Raw genomic sequence first — 21467 nt, forward strand, 5'->3', positions numbered from 1 at the left:
CATCGACTCTCGGGCACCAGCGGAGGACCGGCGTCACAGTCTTTGGCGTCTTGATCTGTTGCGATTGACCTTCTGACGTTTCTGAAAGCTCTCTGGGTCGCCCTACTGTGTCCACAGCCATATATCCTCCCCCCCACCACACCACACACACAGGCAGTTCCCTGGGGTCTCCAGTGTACGTTTATCTTTCTGAAGAGGAAACTAATTCCTTCTAAATCCTCCTTTTAACACCGGGATCAGAAGGACATGTCCTCTTCTTCTGTTGCCACTGCATTGTCTCCCACCCCCCCTCTGCTCTCCTCTTTGTGTGGCCCCCCTCCTTCCCCAAAGCAAACACTACAGAGAGCACGGGGGGGCGGGGAGGGGCTTTGTTTTGGGATTAGGGAGGTGTTTGAAGTCAGCCTGGCAGTGCAGTGTGAGACACCCAGAAAGTAGGAAGATGGCTTCATTGTGGGAACCAGAGGGGACGTCCCTGGTTGTCCCCCCCACATAGTAGATACTCCCCCTGAAGATTTGGAAATGATATCTTTTTTTTCCGATTCATGGTACAGGGGAGAAGGCGGATCTGACAGATCTTGAGTCCTGGGTTACATTCTGACTGGGGGATCCTTCCGTGTAGAGCTTGCACGTTCCCCACATGTTTACCCCCACCCCCCGGCGTGAAGTCCAGTCCTGGTGAGTGTTCCTGTGCTTGCTGGACACACTCTGGGTCGTCATGACCCTCACACAGATCTGAAGACATCAGACAAGGAGGGGCCTGCAAGAGAGCAGGAGGCGCTCCTTTACACAAAGGGTGGTGGGAGGGTGGAGCAAGCTGCCGGGCCATGTTGTTGAAGACGATACCCTGGCTCCTTTCAGTAAGTTTCCTGGCCAAATTTCCCATTGGCCCTTACCAATCATGGCCTCCTAATAATTCCCATCTATAAATTGGCTTCATCACTCTGCTCTCCTCCCCACTGAGAGCTGGTGTGTGGGGAGCGTTCTGGCGCACTATGGCTGCCGTCGCATCATCCAGGTGGGGCTGCACACTGGTGGTGGTAGTGGGATTCCCCATGACCTGTAAAGTGCTTTGAGTGGAGTGTCCAGAACAGCACTATATAAGTGTAAGCAATTATTAATTCTTATTATTATTAAGCGGTTGGATGAGATCTTGGGAACAATTAGCAACAGACTAACACCTGCTTCCCCACTTCAAGTGATAAAGACGCCTAACAAGAGTTTCAAATGACCCGATTCAACTCGTTATTACGACAATTTAGCCGCGGAGGTAGTACACTGATCACACCTCCGTAGTTCCTGTTGATTATTGTAATTCCCACATTTAACCACAAGGTGTCGCTAGTAATTCAACCCTGTTTTCTTCGTGTGGCTTCGTGAAAGCGGCTCTAAACAAAAGCGTGGTGAGGAGAAGCCAGATGGTTTTTAAAAATAAGCTCCTGCTGCAGTGACGTAGTCACAGCTTGATCTGTATGAATGGCTACAGAACTCCAGCCCCCCCCCCCCCGGGTCCCTATCATCCTGTTTCCGCAAAGTCCCTCCCGGGGGACTCTGAAAATAACGACTAGAACGAAAAAAGTTTGTAATTGTCAGCTCAGAAAACGTGGCCTTACGCTCAAGTGCATTATTAATCAAAACACAATGAGGAATGGTCCGAAAGTGATCATCTATAGGTACTAGCAGTGTGGATGGATGTCAAAAGAATTTGCAAAAGGCTCGAAAACACATCTTTAAAAATGTTTAAATGCACGATTTACAGTCCCATTATGCTCATTTTGATTAGTGCTGCGTTGGTTTGTACAGGTGGTTTGATGCAAAGTCGCCTTTCAGATGAATAATTTGCGTTACGAACGAACAACAACAGCAATAATAATAATAATAATAATAATAATAATAATAATAATAATAATAATAGCTTTCTGTTCTATTGCATGCAGGTGGCGTCTCTGCGCTAACAGGCTAACAGGCTATTCCTAATCACCATCCAGCGCCCCCTAAAGACTCGGGGGGCCGGACAGCATAAAGGCACGAGGGTCATACACTGTGGGGGGTGAAAAGAGAAAGTCCATATGAATGTTCCCATGAATTTTTCCAGTCTCCCCGCGGGGCCGGGGGTTGGGGGCTGGGAGCTGCCGGCGGGAGCGCCGTGCGGGGGGGGGGGCTCACTGACAGCCGCCGCGGCCGGCCCGGTGATCCGCGGGCCCGGGGTGGGGAGGGGGGCGCACAATGGAGGGGGGTCCCCAAGTTCCTGGCGCTCACGCCGGCCCGGTTGACGGCCGTGTGAATGTCCCTCAAACGCCGTCTTTGTGCGCCTTTGTCCCGCTCCGTGTTTGAAGTGCTTTGTTATGCTAAAGGCCGATCCTGCAGTTCTGAATGGAGTTTCCTAGTCCCGCGGATCTGCAACCCAAACCATCCTTTACAGTCAGTACTAACCCCCCCTGCATATTTATCAGCCATTTAAAGGTATGGGCTTGTCAACAGAGCTCCGCACACAGCCGCCCACCGCCTTTTCAGCGCCCATTCAGCGCCCAAACCAGATTAAAACAAGATGAAGAGCGGGGGCGGCGGGGGTCAGGACGCACGCAGGCCGCTCGGGCGCACACGCACAGAAGTTGGGGAAAGCCGGGAGTCACGAAGTTAAAAGTCCTCGGTCGGGGTGGTGTTAAAGACCCCCCTCCCCGTCCTCTCTTGCGTTATTACGGTCCTTTTTGTTTCTCTCGAGCAGCCCGAGCAGACAAACCGGTTCCATTTCCTCCTCGGCCCTCGACTATTGTGTGCGGCTGTCGGCGGGCACAACCGAAACCCACACAACGAGAAGTCGTTTTCGCTCGCCGCTTGCCTTTAAAATACGGGTTTTAAGTCTTTTTGACTTCCAAGAACGGGGCGTGACCCCTACACGCGGGGGGGGGGGGTTACTGTTTTACCAGTTACAACGCAGTCAGGCCAGAAAGGCAGAAAAGACACGAGTTGATGTCCTGGCTCTGGCGACGGCCGGAGTACTCGGCCTGCGAAACTCCTCTGTTTGCTTCCTAGCTCGGCAATAAATTCCCCAATCTGGCAGAAGGATCCGTCACTGTAGCGCGACGCAGAATTGTGCGTAATTAGGCCCAGTGCGCGTTGCCATTTTCCTCTCCGGATATTTCTGATGCACCGAAATTACAAAAACAAAAACACGTCACCACTCTGGATAGCTGGATGGCACCGGCTGTCCTTGAATTACCGATACAAGTTTGGGGGTCCCCGTTCACGGGAGAGAGAGAGAGCTGTGCTTTGAGTTACTCGCTAGGGGTGGTTTGGAATTTTAAACTTGGGCTAATTAGCTCAGAGAAGGGGCACGCAAGGGCTCTGGTACAAGACCATAATTATGATGTACGTCCAATTAAACGGAGGACTCCTGGTCCCCGGTGCTCGCTGGAGACCGCTGCGTCTGGATTAGCGATCCCGCGCTCTCGCTGCAGGTGCGGCTCGGCTCTTGTGCACGTTAGTCGGGCTGCGAGACGGGAGGCTATAAATAACCCCATAATTAAAGGCGATGACAGGAATCCACTCCGGGCTCGCTAGCAAATCATTCTGGATGTCATTCAGTGGTTACGGAAAGTATTTTCAACTCTTAAAACCTATAAAATGTGCAGAGCGCTGCCCAGACCAGGAAGGGAACGTCGTGCAATTCCTTCTCTCTCTCTTCCCCGTCCAGAACGTCTTCATCAAGTTGCCCCCCCCCCCCCCCCCCCGCTTGATATTCACTTGAATATAAGTAGGTGCGTAGATTTCTTCTGTCGCTGTTTTCCTGTTTCTTTCTTTTTAGATAAATCCGATCGGTGTTCAACCGGGGGACACTTTTGGCGAGCCGAGTTCAGACGCCATCTTTTAAATCTAATTTTAATCTTCGACTGGCGGGGAACGCGTTTCGAGCCGGGACAGGTCGACGACGGAACAGGTCGTGAGATTGGTAAAACTAACACACACGCACCCCCACAGAAGTGAGACGTCTTTGCTGTTTTGGTAATTGGGCGAACAGGACCGTGAGATTGCTACACAAACTTAAAACTCACACACACACACACAGACCAAAAAGTGAGACGTATTTTGTAATTGAGCGAACAGGGCCGGTGAGATTTAACGGCAATTTTTTTTTTTTTGGGGGGGGGGGGGGGGGTTCCCTTCAGGGCTCTTCGACGGCGTGAAGAGTTTAATTGTCCTGCGCGCAGCCTGACACATGAAGAGTTTTTCTTTAACGGTGGGGGTGGATGTGTGTGTGTGTGTGCAGGTCGCGTCAGACTGGGCTGTCGCGCGTGGCGGGGGCAGACTGGAATCCGAATCCACGGGGCTCTCGCTCGTTTTGGCTCTCGAGCCCGTCCAGATGTTCCGGTCTCTCGCTGGAGCGCGCGCCGCATACCAACAGCCTCCGGCGCGGAGCGAGACCTCTTGCGTCCAGACCCTCGAGCTCATGCTGCTCCCTTCCTCTCTTCCCAAGTATATATATATATTTCAATCGTCACTTTTCTATGATATATACACACACACACACACCGTGCTTAATACGTTTAATGATTGACGTATTTATAAGTGCATGTGTTCCGTCCGTATGGTTTTTTGTAAACACACACACACACACAAAAAGCTATTTTTGAATACAGTCCTCCGCCCTCATCTGTTATTTTATGAGCGTTGGGAGGACGGAACTCGTGTCGCCTTTGGGAACTGGAATTGTGTTTAATGTTTACTTAATTGGAACCGGGAGCTTGTACTTCTGCGGCGCAAGACAGGCCTCTCGCCAGTACTCCCTCGTGCTATAAACAACCTATCAGTATTATTGAGAGCCGCTGTCCTTCCCCCCCCCCCCCCCCGTAGATGGCTTATAATTAAGGTAACAGGTGTGGTATACTGGCCCTGCCCTTGACCGCCACGGACCCCTGCCAGCTGTGAGGTAGCTCGTCTGCTGTTCGGTCGCAAAGGGCTTGGTTTCAGAAGGATCGGGGGGGGAAAGACAGCAGGGATTTGTGTGATGAAAATGCAGATACCACTGAACCAGAGCTCGGTTCTAGCTCGGCTAGAGACAGCCACGCTTCTTCCCCACCTACCGAACTGCTTTTCATGCAGGATATATTGTATATTTACCCAATTTGATACCGCACAGTTCCTTTTGGATGGAATGGGCAACTTCTAGCAATTGTAGTCACTCCATCTCAAAGCTGTGCACTGAAGTTAACCCGGCGGGACTCGCGAGTTGGAAACTACCGAGGAGCGCTGTTGAAACCGAGGTCAGGGGACACCGCTTCACGCCGAGCTCGGCGCGGGTCCGGAACTGGGCCGTCCGACCCGACGGCTGAAAGATGACCCCGGATTCGTCCAAGAAACGACCCATCCAGTTCTTCTCCGTTGCCAGCTTTCTTGTGATGGTCTCCAGTCTGCGCGATCCGCCGGCGGGAGGCGGGACGGCGCGGAGTGGGCCGATAATCGTAGTTCTCACGAATCACCCCAGTGTATCCGCGACTAGGTGCCTCGTATTGAGACCGATGTCGTAGCCACACGGCTTGTGTTTTGGGGATGGTGGGGGGGCATTAAAGGGGGAGGCAGTGATGAGCGCTGGAGAAAGAGAGACAGGAGGGCGAGCGAGCGAGCGGGCCTGGACTCGGCGGCGGTGATTACGAGCGAAGCTAATGAGGGCACAAGCGAGCAGTTCTTTAAACAGACATCGATCATGCTGTCAGACGCCACGCCCCCTTCCCTGCTCAATGGCTCCGGGGGAGGGGGGGGCGGCACCCCTGTGACGTCACAAAGGAAGCATTTAAAGCCCCGCTCGCACTCAGACTTGCGTGAGTCTTTCCGGTGCGGCGTGTGCGGGCTGCGCTGTGCGCTTTCACTTTGGACAAATTCGGATTTTTATTTATTTATTTTTTTTGCTTTGGCTTGGTTTCCTTCTCTCCTTGGGCGTTGAGAGATCCACGCCCGTCCCACGCCGCATTCACGTGCCGAAGCGTCTCCCTCCCCCCCCCCCCCCACCCCCCACCTTCTTTTGAGGGTCCTTTGCTAAACTATTAGTCTCGGACGCGGGCGCGCCTTTAGCAGGACAGGAACTCGCCTAGAGAAGACCTCCGGGGGAGGGGATCCGGCAGGACTTGAGAGCTGAATCAAGTCCACGAACACATTTTTTTTTTTTGGTTTGTTTTAAAGTGAATTTCCCCCGCGGGACGGCTTCGTCTTGTGATCTGCGCCTCCGCGGGACGGGCGACTGCTTGCGCGCTGCCCGGCAAGGTGAGTCGTCTCTCGCCTCTCTCCAGCCCCTTCCTCCCGGTCTTCGTTTTCGGGGTTTGCGCCCGAAGTCTGTCTGTCTTGCTCCCGGCGCTGTCGCACGCCTGAAATCGGAGAGGATTAACAGTCTCTGCGGGTCCGAAGGTCCGTGTTTTTAAGTTCCGAGCAGGCAGCAGGCAGCGTCCGCTGGGGGGTCTGGGCATGGGCGGCGTGCCAGGCGAGGGAGACGAGAGTAGTTTCCCTGCCGGCCGGGGTCGGCTCGTTCAGGCAGCCCGGAGCGATTAGCGCTCCTCCGTGCCCGCTGTCGGACAGTGCAGACCAGGCTTCATTCTGCTTTTGTTGTTGTTGTTGTTGTTGTTGGTAAAAAGGAAACGAGAACTTAAAGCCCCCCCCCCTCCACCGCCCCCCTTACAGCCACACTCCCGCTAGAGGTACACGCACTGCTCTAAAAAAAGCAGATTCCTCAGCTGTGTTAATTAAAAAAAGAAATGACTTCTTCTAATGAAACGGGGAGGTAGTTATAGTCCCCGAGCGCATTATTATAAGAGATGGATATATTGCTAATCTGCTGTGGTGCCAACTAGTCTGACCGTGTCTGAATGTGGCTTTGGCAGGCCTTTTTACTTAGGGCGGTATGTAGAGTTGGAGGGTAGTCAGAGGCAATTTATTTTAATTAAGAGGCCCCCACCATCTCCGGCCGAGTTTCACAGCCACCGCGGGACACACGCTTGAGTTCTGCCTACGGATTTAAACTTGTCTTTTTTTGTGTGTGTGTGTTAATTTCAGCGCTGTAAAGGCATGGTTTTGGGGGTGTTGACGTTCTGCCTCTGCTTTGTGAACGTGTCTCCGCGATTGAGAGGGGTTAGAGACGGGCTGATTGATCTCCAGACGCCGGCTTCCTTCGGTTTTGAAAGTTCATCGCAGGTTTTTTAAGAAGCCTGTTCGGTTCCTCCCGGGTCATACCGGTTTGAGAGCACGCAGGCGTGTGGCGAGAGAAAGTCGGGACTTGTGCGGTTCTCGTGGGATGTTCGAGTTTGTGCAGCGATGCTGTGTATATTTTTCTTGAGAGCTGATTTGGGTAACAGACCGAGATTATTCCCTGGCGAGAGGAGTCATGTTTTCAAGAAGACGGCCGCTGTCGCTGCTCATTTCTCTCATCGTTTAGGAAAAACTTCCCTCATCAGCCACAGCTCTGTAAATTTGACATCGCTCTCAGACTTTGACGTTAAAATCAGTGAATTATCATTCCTGTTGTCCGCAGGATATTCGTCTCTTGCGTCAGACGTAAATCTGCAGGTACTGTTTGGGAGGGCGTTTTTGTACGACCGGAGTCTCGGTCGCATTCTCCAATGTTTGTTTTAAAAGAGTGGTGTTAAAAATGGATAATAAGTAACTTGGGAAGATTTATGCAGTCTTCTGAAGTGTCTTATGTCGCTGTGTACTTTCAAAAATGTTTATCTCCGCTACAGAAAGTCAGACTTGGCTTTAGTAAAAAAAAAATAATTTCCATATTCCTCCGCCACCGTCTAGCAGTTTTTTTTGGAAGATTTAGAGCTTTTAATGAGACGCGTGACAAACTCCCTGCTTTGTATGCAAGGGGGTGGGGGGGGGGGGGGACTTAATTGCAGGAAACTACGGCGGGCGTTGAATGTACTTGGACGCGTTGCAGAATTGCGAGCTCTTCAGACGTAGGTTTCATGACTTAAGGAGCGGGGGGGGGGGGGGCACACAGTACGGCCGATTCACACACTTGTGAACAGTTTTTTTTTAATTTTTAACACTTGTGAACAGTGAACTCGACGGAGTAACTCCACCCCCCCCCCCACACACACGTTTTGTTTCATTGAAGACGGAAACGGCCGCTTCTGTTACACTGTGGTTATCGCCATTTTGTCGTAATTAACAGTTCGCGGAACTTGAAAGGCGCATTAAAGTCTTTTTAGAAAGCGGGACGAGACGTCGGGGAGAAGGGGGCTGCGCTATTTCCGTTAAAATACGCGAGGGGCCAGCGTTCCCCGTGTGAAATGGCGCTATATATACACATTATGCTATATTAGTGTGGGTGGGTTGTCAATTAAGAGTCCCTCGTCCCGCAGCCCGAGCGCCGGGACAGCTGTGAGGGCACGCGGCGGCGTGGCGTCCGGTTTCCCCGGAAACGTGCTGCGTGCGCGTTCCTGCGGAAGAGGCTGTCGCAGGAGCGTCGGGAGCTGAGCACGGCAGCTTCGGGCTTCGGGCGTCTCGTCAGTCCGATCAGCGGCTTGTTTCAGGAAAGACCTGGTCTGGGTGGGTGTGTTGGTGGTGGTGGGGGTGGGGGGCAGTAGTACAGTGTAGTGACTTAGGGGAAGAGGAATGGGGAGGGTAGCAGATAGGCCATGGGCTTGTGAGCTGTATAATGGCACTTTTGGGGAGCTATAGAAATAAAATCCTTACACTTTTATATTTTATAGAGTGCTTTTCTGGACACCCCACTCAAGTGCTTTACACGTAATGGGGATCCCCTCCACCACCACCAGTGTGCAGCCCCACCTGGATGCTGTGCCAGTCTGCTCCCCCCACACACCGGCTCTCAGTGGGGAGGAGAGCAGAGTGATGGAGCCAGTTCAGAGATGGGGGTGATTAGGAGGCCATGACTGATAGGCCTGAGGGGTGGGTTTGGCCTGGGGGGGGGGGGTTGTTTCCCCTCCTGCCTCAAGAGAACATGCAGACTCCACACAGAAGGTGTTCCAGCTCAAACCCCCGAGAGCACAGGCGCCGAGCCCAAGACGCTGTTCCTCCCCGTCTTTTCTATTTGCTCTAGCAGGTTCTCAGTGCCCAGATTACGGAGGTGGTTGCTGTAAAAATTAATTAATTTTACTCGGGTTGGTCTTGACTGCTGGAGCAGGGGTGGTGTGATAGCCGAAGAGATGGTGAGATCGTTTCAATTCCACAACTCCGGCACCCTGTAGCTCCCAAAGGCCGGAGCTGGCCGTGTGTCTCTTTAATTGACAGCATTATCTTAACCACAGTGGATCAACACCCGCGTGTCCCAAGCCTGTAGCTTCATGCGGCGTGTTTGGCAAGCCGCAGTGTTAAAAATGTTTGACTGAGCAGGTTTTCTTTTTCCTTGCATTTGGATCCAACTTTTTTTTAAAAAAAAAACCTATTAGTATAATGCTTCTTGTAGATAATACTAGGAAGCCAATAAAGAAAAATGAAGATCCTGTTTTTTTTTTTTTTGCATCCAGGGCTGTTCTTTCCGTTGGGCAGGCAGCAGGCTCTGGGGAAGGGCCCCCTGATGCTTTAAATGTCTAAAACACTGGTTCTATTTGTGAGTCGCTTATAGTCACGCGATTAGTGCTGAGGGTTAGAGTCGCTAATGGAAGCAATTCAGGCCATCTAGGCCGTTTCGGAGTTAGTAGGTCAGTGGTCCCTGGGACCCACCTGGCTGTCTCTCGAAAGAAGTATCGGCTTGTTCCACACCTCTACCACTCTTTGGGCAAAGCTGTGGACCCCCCCCCCCCCCCCATCGCTGTCTCTCGAAAGAAGTATTGGCTTGTTCCACACCTCTACCACTCTTTGGGCAAAGCTGTGGACCCCCCCACCCCCCACCCCCCACTTCTCGGTTTTAAATGCGCTCTCCCCACGTTCCCACTGTTGCACTGGGCTGTTCGCCGAGCCCATCCGAGGCCCACGCCGTCCGGAATCGCAGGGAGTGGCTGGGGTGTTGGATCCCGTTTTCCGTTCCACTGTGACCCTCAGCTGCTCCGACTCTCTCGCGTGAAAGTGTTCTCGTCGCCCGGGAGCCGCTGGGCTGGAGCTCCAGGAGGCGCCGCCCAGCTCCCAAGACTCCGCTGTCCCGTTCTGCCCGTTTGGGGATGTGCCAGCGTGCGACGTCCTCTCCCGAATTGGATGGCCCGTGAAGCGCAAGACTGCCGGATCAAGACGCGATGTGAAGAGGCGGGGTGTTCTTGGAAGCCATTCCTTTCTCGAACCGCGTTTACGAAAGCAGTCCGTTCGCTTTGCACACAAAAAAAAAAGAAAAATTTTGGAATGGAAAGTTCATCGAAGCCGGAAAGGAGCCGAAACAGAACTTGCTGCTTATTTTCTAAGAGGTGTGTGTTTTTTTTTTGTTGCTTTAAAAGTCCAGACCTAGCAAGGTGTACACCTTCACTCTCTTAAGAGGTTCATTGAAGACTATCCTGTATTTTTTTCCACTTTTTTTTTTATAGAAGGATACTACTGTACTGATGTGGTGTAGACACAAAATGACTACTAAAAAAAAAAATCGACATCTTCCTGGTCTTTCATCTGGTCCCCCCTTTCTGTAGCAGGGCTACAAACCGGCTATCTCTCAGAGGAGGAACCCTGCGATGTCATGGCGAGTGGAGAACATAAAGGCATGGAGCGATAAGTGAGATAGATACAGGAAAAATAACAAGGCAGTTGGCAAGAAAATAGGCTTTTGTCCTTTTTTTTTTTTTTGGCACTTGGCGATGGTTGTCATTTTGAAAGCACCCCTCTGGAGAGCCACAATCCAGCACGTTTTTTATGGGCCACCCTTAAATCTTCCGTTTTGTCTCGCCTACGGAAGCAGGCGAGGGGTCTATTTAAGCCATTCAGGGGGGAAATAAAAGCTTTTTTTTTAAAAAAAAAAATTTAAATGCAAACACCCTGCAATTCTGTTGGCCGGATTTAATTGAATCAATTAATTGGCTGAAATTAATGAAAGTTCCCGGTTCATGTCTTTTTACAAGGGGGGTGATTTAAGGGAGACCTGCTTGGACTAGGGTCAGCCATCCCTGCCCTGTTCCATATCCGAATCCATCTCGGAGTTTGGCTCCAACCGGCTCGGCGTTTATTAAACCGCTGACCTGTGGGATGAGCAGGACAAGGAGCTGGGTGAAGCAGAGGCCCTGGAGTGGATTGTAGTGGAATGGACTGCCGATTGACCACCTTCTCCCCTGTGGAGCTGTCAGGACAGTGACAACCCAAAGGAACTGCTCGGTGGTCCGGATCAGTCCCAGGTGAGCTCTGTCGAGAAAACCGGACTCATGGAAGAGTTCTGCACGGATGAGTTAAGCTCCCCCATTATCGCATCGGTTCCGGTCGTCGGGGGGCTGCTGTCCTGCAGGTTTTCAGGGGCTCTTAAAAACTCCAGCTGCTCAAGAACAAGGAAAAGCTCCACTTTGTCCGATTAAGCAAATAATGAGCTCAATTAGGTAATTTAGGGCTGAGGAGGAGAAGCAGCAGAAAGGTTCTGGCCCTCCGGGGCTGCAGTTGTAACCCCTGGTGTGATCAAACTACATGTGTAATGTACTTTTTAAAAGCCAGGTGTGTCCAATTAAATTGTGATGGCTCCTGACCGAGACACCTGCCCCTCTTCAGCAACAGCAGCTCAGCCAAGTTAGTGGGAGTTTTTCCACTTGAAGGAATGTTCAGCCGAACGGCAAAAAAAAAAAATTCTCTAATGCTCTGGCTTTGAAAACGCCCCCGTTTCCATTCCTGAAGTTCTGTCGGCGTCCAGCCCTGGGAATTCTGAACCTGGAAATAAGTACAACTCTGTTCGGAGAGTTCTGGACTGCTTAGACCCTAAAACGGAAGGGGAAAAAAAGTCCAAATCCTAAAAACCTGGCATGTTTATTGCGTTTTCGGAGCTAGTTCAAGTTTTACTGTGGATGCGTGGGGGGAGAGGGGTGTCTCAAATCTTCCAATGAAAAAAGAATAATTTAGCATGTTGCCTCTGGACCGGAATTGTTGATTTTGGAATGAGAGAAGTCTGTTTTGATACTCGGTCAGAAGACTGTATTTTTTTTTAATCCCGGGCCTGACTGAGGCACAGCTATTAATACCATCATTGTTACTGGGATAACTTATCAGACCGTGTCTGCTTCCCAACACTGGAATATTGTTTTCTTATCCAGTCTGGATTGGCTGATAAGCTTTATGGATGCAGCTGTAAACTGCTGGGAGGTGTGTGTGTGTGGGATTTTGAATGCATGCCTTTTGTGTTTGTGTGCTCAACTTGCTCATCAGCAGCTCCACTCCATGGTATCTATAGGCAGATGTCTCCGTCTTGCCTTTTGAAAATTGGCCTGCCCCATCGCTAAAATGTCCAACGAAACCCTCCAGTTTTCCTTGGTCTCCAAAGGATCTCCCTGCCTTTTTGTTGAATCCTGATCGCTGTTTATTTTTTCTCCATTATTGCCGTAATTCACTTCCTGTTCTGTCAAACCCGTCTAGCAGGTTCATGGAATGCTGGATCTGTGTGCACAAACGATATCCAAGCTCCTGGCGCTCTCTTTACAGAGTCACTCGGAGTTGAGATGTAGCATGTTACGAGTGAGAACTTATTGCAAGGAATGGCAGTGGTGACTCTGTGCAGACTGGAGTTGCAGAGAAAGCGTAACTTGGCTGCTTTAAAACCCGAGTGCTCTTGGTGCATTGGAATTGGGATGAAATGAAGGTTTGTTCTGGTCTGCAGAATGTGTTCCACAGCTGTGATCCTTGCTCCTGGTCCTGGAGTCGACCTGTTTTGATTCCACCCCAAATATTAACAGTGGAACAGAATTTGTTTTGGCTTAATTGGGTGCAGTGTGAACTGTTCTGTGCCTTAAGTTGCCCAGAGTCCTGACTCCCTTTTAAAACTGGTAGGCCTGTCTCTCTGGTACGGCACTTCCCTGCCTTGGAGTCTCTCGCAGAACATTCAGCAATGATGGTTCCTGTTTTACAGTCATTATGTGATTGGCTGTTTGCAACTCTTGGATTTTTTAACTTCTCCCTGGCCGTCGCCCATTAGACACAGTAGTCGGACATGCAGGCTTGTCTTGAATTTAATACATTTAACTACCTCCTGCTGTCTCAGTCACGTCTCCTGCTCGGCTTGGACTTCTCTTGATTTTTGTTCTACCCAGGCTTCTAAAACCCGCCAGGAGAGCAAAGCTTCGCAAGCCCGCAGCCATGGGTGCCGACGCACCTTGTGGCATCACAACAGCCTGGTTTATGAGTGGTGATGTACCAGGGTGGGTTGGGTTTACCGCTACAAAGTGGCAGTAAAACAGATGGCAGTAATTCGATTGCCAACCCACTCTACCAGTCACTGGCTTCCTCATTCTAGAGCACCATGGGGAGGCTCCTGCTCTGCTCTGCTCTGCTGTGGGGTGGTGGGGGCTGCTGTACGTAGTATGCAATCTGGAGCCTGGAGAGCCGCAAGGTCACGCTCTTGCAGAACCTGTTGGCTGGAATAGCTAGATCTTTGGCATCAAGGGCGGGTTGCTTCCTGGTAAAGCAACTGGCTAATTCCTTCCCCAGTACTGCACTGCCTGATATATCCGGTTTCAAATTGGAAACAGGCTTGGGGAAGCTGCGTGCTTGCTCACGGCACCGTCTGTCGCAGTAGTGGCAGGTTGCAGCCGGGAACAGAGGCTCTGGTCCCTGTAACCCCCCCTCCCCCGGACCCCCACCAGAAGCTTCTCATTATCCCGGAGCGTGGGAAAGCTGGCCGGGCCTGTGCCCTGAGCAGCCGAGAAGCAGGCGCTGGTCGCTGGTTTGCTCCAGGCCCCCCCTCCTGCGGTGAGGTCAGGTGGTCTTCCTGTGCCCTTAGTCACTCGGCCGACCCCGGAGTGACCCCCACTGGGTGGAGCCCCACGCTGCCCCTTTTTGAGCGGTCTCCAGTGCCTGCTTCCTGCTGCCCACTCCTGAGGGGCGGAAGTGGGGAACCGGATGGTACATAGGACAGGCCATCGTCTCGCCTCTCCAGCTCTCTTGCTCTTTAACCCCCCGCTGCAATCCTGTCTCGTGTTGCTCCTACGTGAATTCCAAATTGCAAACCTCGGGACTCGGGGTTCCACTTCCTGTCAGGCCTATGGGCAGTGGGGCGGTTGCAGGAATGCCTCCCGTTCCACAGCAGGTTGGGACGTATGAGGACCCCGGGCTTTCAGGCTGGTGTGTAGAAGTCAAGGCCAAATGCCAGGACTTACAGGTCTTATTGTGAAGCTCAAATGTGTGAAGAGCGACATTTGGCATTAAAATAATCCGGGGGGGGGGAAAATCAGTACATGCATGTGCTTGGGGTAGAGTGCTCGAGAGTTTCCATGACAGCAGCCTGTTGTCAAGCCCCTGACCCGGAAGCAGTTCGGGGTCAGGGTTGCCGTGAGTGCGAGGCAGGCCATCCAAGACGTCCTTAGCCGAGCTCTTCAGCTTTGACGCGTCGCCGAGATGGGGGCGCGCGTCGGACTGCGGTGGCTGGGCCACCCCAGCAACTAAACCTCGTTCAACTTGGGGTGTCGAACATTCTCTTGGATTGGCTCGGGTGGTTAGTCAGAAACTGCTGCCAGGGGCTGGGAAGGGGGGTCAACTAGGGTAGCTATGATACAGAAGAGGCTCGTTTGGGGAACGTGTCAATCGACTACAGCTATCCGCATCATCCATGGGGGGGGTCAGACTTCTTGGTGTCAAGCTGTTTAATATCATGCTTGTTTATGTAGCTTGAAATAGCTATGAAATTGTTGAAGACAAAAGATCTAACAAGACTATTCTAGAAGTGGGATTCTAGAATGTGCTTTCCAGAGGATTAATATCTTGCTTCCTCTTTTCTCCAAAGAAACTTCAATCAAACGCCCTGTTGCATGAAGTGAAGTGATTTGTTTTTTAAAGTGATTTACTTTTAAACCAAGTACAACAGGGATTGCACTACATGGGATTTGAACCTGCAACCTTCCAGCTGTGGGTCAAGAGTCCTGACTTATTGTCGCTTAGCCCTCATCTGGGAGCAAGGCCTAAGGGGTTCATGTGAACCCCGAGTTCCAGTGAGAGGAGGATTGATTTGCTCTCCACTGGGCCTCCGTTTTTAAAACTCTTTCTGGGCTGTTGCTTTCCGACCCAAAACTGGCACTGCTTAAAGACAAAGGTTCTGTCTGTGCCGTCTGCCGGATTTGTTCCTCACATGATCGTCAGCATCGGAAAGGACCAGAAATAGTGTTTAATACCGAGCGGTGGGGCGGTGAGTCTCCCAGATGCTGGAAAATCTAGAACATGTCGGAAGCAAAGATCAGATCAGGAGGAGCCTTTATCCCGGGATGTAGCTGGATTCTGCCCCTCTGAGGTGCTGGAGTTGGCTTTTAAGTATAAGAACGTTTTGTCGTTGTGTGTGCTTGCTCCCGATTTTGTCTGTACGCGATCTGAAACACACGTGGTAGTTTGATCCTGAGCGCCCCCTGCTGGTTGCCACCTTGCTTGATTGCCACCTCTGCTTGCTCCCACAGCCCCTGCCATGGTGAACAGCCGGTCGGAGGCGGTGGCGGTGGCGGGGGGTGGCTCCCCCCCCCGCTCGTGCGCGGGCTGCGGCGGCCGGATCGCGGACCGCTTCCTCTTGTACTCCATGGACCACTACTGGCACACCCGCTGCCTGAAGTGCTCCTGCTGCCAGGCCCAGCTGGGTGAGATTGGCACGTCCTGCTACAGCAAGAGCGGGATGATCCTGTGCAGGAACGACTACCTCAGGTAAAGGGGTCAAGGGTCAGAGGTCATGGGGGGGGGAGGTAAGGGGGTCAAGGGTCAGAGGGGTTTCCTGGTACACCTGGGGGGGTGCCCATGCAGTACAGCCTGCTTGTGCTTGTGGGAGTGCAAATAGGTAGGTGAAGCCAAGGTGCGAGTTGGGCGCCATGCTGAAAAAAACAGCCGAGAGGCAAGGAACGAGGGACGCAACAGCGCATCGCATCGATCGCCCACAGTCGGTGGGGGGTAGGTTGGGGGGGGCATTTCAATCAGGATTTTGTTTTCTTGCGCAGTTTGCAGCTCAGCAGGGAATCGTGTTTTTTTTTATGGGGAAAATCGAAGCCCAGAAGCGAGGCAGGGGCAGGAACAGAGAGCTCCTTCATCACGCCGAAGCCTGCACTGAGCGCCTTGCCGGGTTTTATGGGAGAAGGTGGAAGAGGGGGGGGGTGGGAGAGGACGGACCCTGCCAGGCTCCGAGCTCTTGGCCTAGCGTCTGCAAGAGCCTGGCGCGGGAACACAGGCTGGGCTTGTGCCCCCTGGCCTGCGGCACAGCCAGGGGAAAAAGCAGCGCCAGTGGGCACGCTTCCATTCTCCGGGGGTAAACAGGATCCTGGAGGCCGGCGCGTGGCCACAGTCCGACAGGAACAGAAGAGAGGGGGCGGTGGCCACTAGCATTTTTATGGGCAATAGCCACTCAGGGCTGGGTTTGAAAAGTTTACCGTGTTGGGAAATCCAAATCAAAGCTGGTATACCTGGGTCCTGTTTGGTCCTGATCCAGTGACCCCCCCAGCACAGATGATACTCGACGGCAGCTCTTTTGGGGGGTGTGGGGGAGATTTCTGGTGTGGAATTCCTTCTTTATTCTTGCAGCGTCGAACCCGATGGTGGTGCCGCTTGTGGTGGCTCAGAAGCCAAAAGGTTGTCCTGTTGTGGTAAAAACCGCTGCCCAGCAAACAAGGGTGTACCTGGCAGAGCTCGTCCAAGCAGAGCCCCGTCAGGTGTAAGAGAGGCCTGCAGCTCGCCAGCCCCCGCACTTTTCAGAATGTACCGCAGTGGGGACCGAGTGGTCTCCCCTTCCTGCGACGCTGCCAAGCGTGGGCGGCAGTAGTGCGTGCTCGTGCTCTGGCTGTGCACATTGTTGCGTGTATGTAAATTACAGGGCATTAAATATGCATGATACCGTTAATCCAAAGGGCATGGCTTTGTTGCCAAATTGCGCACCGTGGAGGTTGGAGTCCGATGAAAGGACAAACATTAATTAGGGAGAGCCGAGTTTCTCTCTGGCGTCCCTTATTAAATTACTGTTTGAATTAAGATCAAAAATTCATTACTGCATGCAGCCGGAGCTGGGATGTTGATGAGGGGAAGGAGAGCCGGCGGGGGGGGGGGTGGGGAGCAGCTGGCTAGGGCCACGGTGGAGGGACTGGGGAGAGAGGGGGGCTCTTTAGGGGTCCCTAACTTGGATCTGGGAAACCCCCCCAGTTAAATGGTCCAATTAAGGTTTAACCCACTTGTTTGGAACCTCTGTTGGTTGGGCTGCATGTATTAAAGGGGGGTTCAAAAGCACATCCCTGCTCCGTTATGCATATGTCTGAAGGAGGTACAACAATTCCACACCCTACAGGGGGTGGCAAACTCGCTGCTGATTGAGAATTTGTCTCCCGTTCTGGGCTGGAGTGGTCCATCCTTGTGAAAACCCCGGGAAAGAAGCGTTTTTCCTCCCAGCTCCGACGGCCGTAGGTTTAAGGTTGGCGCAGGCTCGGGGGGGTGGCTGTTCAGCTGGAGAGTGTGACCCCTGCTGTCCTCTGTCGTCCCTGCAGGCTATTCGGACACAGTGGGGCGTGCAGCGCCTGCGGGCAGTCCATTCCCGCCAACGAGATGGTGATGAGAGCGCAGGGCAACGCCTACCACCTCAAGGTGAGTTGTCTCCGTGCCCCCGCCCCCCCCCCCAGATTGGTCGACACCCTCCCCCACGTGAATCATTACCCACATTTCAAATAACGAAAGCCAGCTTTGAAACGTGGAAAAAAATTCAAAACCTCTGCCAAGGGGTGTTACCCCGGTGTCCTGGCCAAATTCCCCCCTGGCCTTTACCCATCATGGCCTCCTAATAATCCCCCTCTCTGAACTGGCTCCATCACTCTGCTCTCCTCCCCACTGAGAGCTGGTGTGTGTGGGGAGCAGACTGGAGCATCATCCAGGTGGGGCTGCACACTGGTGGCGGTAGTGGGATTCCCCATCACCTGTAAAGAGCTCTGAGTGGAGTGTTCAGAAGAGTGCAGATAAGTGTAGGGAATTATGACTTTTTCATATCGAGTGTTCGTATCGCGTTCCACGAACTAGTACTAGGTGAGAACTCGCGGAGCTATGGAGTGGCAGCAGAGATGTGATGCCGTTTGCAGTGTCTTCCTTTTAGTGTAAGAACTCGATTATGGATCCTAAAGGTGTTAATGAAAATTGTATGTAATTGCACAAAGCAAAAGAAGTGATCATACTGTACTTCAGTATGATTAATGGCATCTAGGTCAGGACTGGGTAAGCAGTGTTTTTTTTATTGCTAAAACCAGTATGAATGTTAATGGGTTACTTTTGTAACCCATTAATTCATACTGGGGTGAAAAAGCTGCAACATAAAAGAAAAAGGACACCTGGGAGATCGGATTCCCCTGGGAAAACAAATCAACTTTATTATCATTGCAAATCCAGGGAACCGGAAGTCAACATTTGTATTCCAAGCAAAACTGACTATAAACGAAAAATCGACACTAGAGACAACTGGAACAGTGGTTGTGCCTAAACAAGACTGTACCAAAAAATAGTCTTCTGCAGTCTACACCCATCCACACTAACCGAAAACAAAAAGACACATGCAACACGTCCCAAAACCCACACACACACACACACCTCTCCACTGTCTCCGTTCCCCGTATCCGATCTCTCGGGTCGCGTCTTCACCTCTTAAACGCTCCCACCTCTTCTACTTAATCGGCAACACCTGGGAAAAGAGAAAGCAGTTGGGAGGGGGGAATAACACTCCAGCCGAGGACCACAACGGCGTGCCCGCCGTGCGCGCGCCACCCTGAGGGAGGTGGCAGGGGAGCTGGGGGTGGTGCGGGACGGCGTCTGACTGGCTGCCTTGCCCTTCCCCCCCCTCAGTGTTTCACCTGCGCGACCTGCAAGAACCGGCTGGTCCCCGGCGACCGGTTCCACTACGTCAACGGGACCATCTTCTGCGAGCACGACCGGCCCAGCGGCGCCGCCCTGCTGTCCAGCCACCTGCCCCCCCTACAGAGCAATGCGCTGCTGCCCGACCAGAAGGTAGGAGAGAGTCTCGGCTTCCCGGCTGACCCTGTCCCTCGAGGCGTCTGGTCTCTCTCGGTGGTGGGGGGGGGGTGCAGGGCATGAGGGAGAACAGAGGCGAGAGGGTTTCGCACTGCATTATGGGATGCTAAAACTGCATTGTGGGTATGTGCTGGGGCATCATTAAAGGATGACCCATTGCAAGCCAGGTGTGAAAGATCTTCCCCCTGCATCTTACTTGCCCCCCCCCCCCCTGTATTTTTCTCTTTTTAAACATGCCCCCGAATGAATCCATCCCTGGGGGCCCCCAGTACCACGAGTGAGCTCTACAGTCCCAGGCAGTGCCCCGGGCTTGTGGCACAATGCCACATGTTGCTGTACCCGGGCAATAAGGACAGCGATGACAGTCCAGCGTCAAAGCGCGGGCAGTATGCAGTTGTCGTGCCCTTCTGGAAGGGGGGGGGGGCGGTGTTCGACAGCGGGGCAGTCTAGCCTTCACTCAGATAACCGAGCGGCGGAGGGGTCATTGGTTGTTGTGGACGTGTGCAGTTGGAGAAGGTGTGAAATCCTTGTGCGAGTTTGCAAACTGACGTGGTCCTTTTTTCGTCTCCAGGTCTGCTGAGGCGGTGGTCCTGGGTTTGGGGGGTGGGGCGCAGGAGGGAGAGGGATGGGGCGTGAGGACAGTTGGGGGGGGGGCTCCGTCCCTCTTCCTTCCCACCGGCATCCCCCCCGCTGTCAGAAGGACTCTTTCGATCTGCTCCTGATTTTTCGGTGTTGTGGCGTCACCTCGTCGTAATGTCACTGGACCAGAATAAATTATTTTTGGAATACAAGGATGGGGGGTGGGGAGAGGGAGAGATCTATGTCCATATATATATTTGTATATACTATAAAAAGAGTGATCAGATTTGGGAGGGGAGAAGGACAGGGAGGAGATGCTGGGCCAGGCAGCGGCTGAGATGTCTCCAGTTAAGAGACTGGAGTGGGCTGAAGAGGAGGGAAGGGACCGACCAGTGCCCAGGGCTCATCGGGATCCATGTCGAGACCTAGCAAAGGGGCGTCCCCACTACGGTGTTCTCCACTCGCCTTGATCCCTGCGATCTCATGGCAAGAAAACGATGCCTTTTCCACGCCATGTGCGAGAGACCCGAACTCCCCGCGAACTCCTGCTTCGTGGCCTGGCTGTCGAGATGCGCCCACTAGCGGTTGGGCTGGTCTGTTCCCAGCTTGCGTGGTGAGTGCGTGTGAGAAACAGTCAAGGGATCCCCCCCCCTCCCTTTGGGGGTGACACGGTAGTAAAGAGATCAACTGTCTTTCAGAGTTGGGGGAGAGACACAGGATGAAACTCTCAACAAACGTTAAAATAGGTAAGGAACTCCCAACGGGTGGCGGTCAGATTCAGGAAAAGTGGGTTTCCTTTTTTTAAAAAAAAAAGCTTCACAAGGTTCCCCGAACGGAAATGTTCGGGCGTCTCCTGTCTCCCCATAGTCCAGTTTGCCCCCATCAGACCGCTCCCAGCCTACAGGACCACCTGCTGAGGTCCGGCCAGGACCGAGTCTCGAGACTGACTTGTTCCGCCTTCTGTCTCCGTCTCTGTCGTGGGCTTGTACAGTTGTTTTTATTTTTGTTTTTCTGGTGGTGTGGAGGGGGGGGGGTGGTGTGAGTGAAGGATGGTTAATGAGGCGGGTGGGGGGAAATGGTGTACATTTTAAAAGAAAAAGGTATCGTGCATTCTATAGTAGAATTGTCTTTTGTGTGGCATCCGGTTTTTAAGTGGATGTCAAATTTTAAGAGCTGTACAAAAAAAATTAAGAACTTACTTATTGAATTATAATAAAAAAAAAAACCAAAAGAAATTGAGTTGTAGTCTTTCTTCCCTGGCCGCAGTAGCAGTGCTGACCGGCAGCAGGAATCAAATTGTTGCTTCTGCACAAAAAGTAAAGCAGTGTGTGTTTGTTATAGTTCTACTTCTTGTTGCTGGCTACGTTTCTAAACGCTCTGCAAACATTCCCGATTACCCGGAGGGATGGAATTAAAAGGCTTGAGCTCTGACCGTTACAGAAGCAATTAAATGCGAGTGTCTCTCATGCCGGCGCACACAGGAGGCTGAACTTTGGTCCGATCCTGCGTGTAAATTTAATGAGACTTATCTACGTGGCTGGCTAATTAAAAGGGAGGGGTTAATTTCTCCTCAGCAGTGGAGAAGAGAGAGAGGGGGGGGGGAGTCCAGCGCAAGCACTGTTATTATGATGCTGCAATTAAAAAAAAAAGAGACCCCCAAACTATAATCCAGCCCTGTTCTGTTTTTCTGCCCGGTGCACTGCAAATTTAGGCACTGACTGCAGTGCAGGGGGGGGGGGGGGGGGGGCTTTTTAAGATTTTAATGGGTCATTTTTTTTAAGGCTAAGGGGGAAGGATCTTGGCATTCTGAGCTCTCATCTTGGTCA

The 21467-nt window shown here is 52.3% G+C and overlaps 1 protein-coding gene across 3 annotated transcripts; it reads left to right on the plus strand.

Annotated features, from left to right (window-relative positions):
• The first annotated feature begins 5813 nt into the window (after window positions 1-5813).
• Window positions 5814-20880, plus strand: LOC148816232 (LIM domain transcription factor LMO4-B-like). Of its 3 annotated transcripts, none has more exons than XM_088940681.1 (5): window positions 5814-6252; window positions 15489-15726; window positions 17541-17637; window positions 18877-19038; window positions 19634-20880. In XM_088940681.1, exons 2-5 carry the CDS (start codon window positions 15497-15499, stop codon window positions 19640-19642), a joined length of 498 nt encoding a protein of 165 aa, XP_088796807.1. In that variant the 5' UTR covers window positions 5814-6252; window positions 15489-15496; the 3' UTR covers window positions 19643-20880. The 3 variants fall into 3 exon arrangements, with proteins under 3 accessions (XP_088796807.1, XP_088796809.1, XP_088796808.1); XM_088940683.1 differs by lacking the exon at window positions 5814-6252 and adding an exon at window positions 10129-10340; XM_088940682.1 differs by lacking the exon at window positions 5814-6252 and adding an exon at window positions 11051-11252.
• The last annotated feature ends 587 nt before the right edge of the window (window positions 20881-21467 follow it).

Source organism: Atractosteus spatula, chromosome 23 (assembly GCF_055471065.1).
Source record: "Atractosteus spatula isolate fAtrSpa1 chromosome 23, fAtrSpa1.hap1, whole genome shotgun sequence".
Lineage (NCBI taxonomy): Eukaryota > Metazoa > Chordata > Actinopteri > Semionotiformes > Lepisosteidae > Atractosteus > Atractosteus spatula.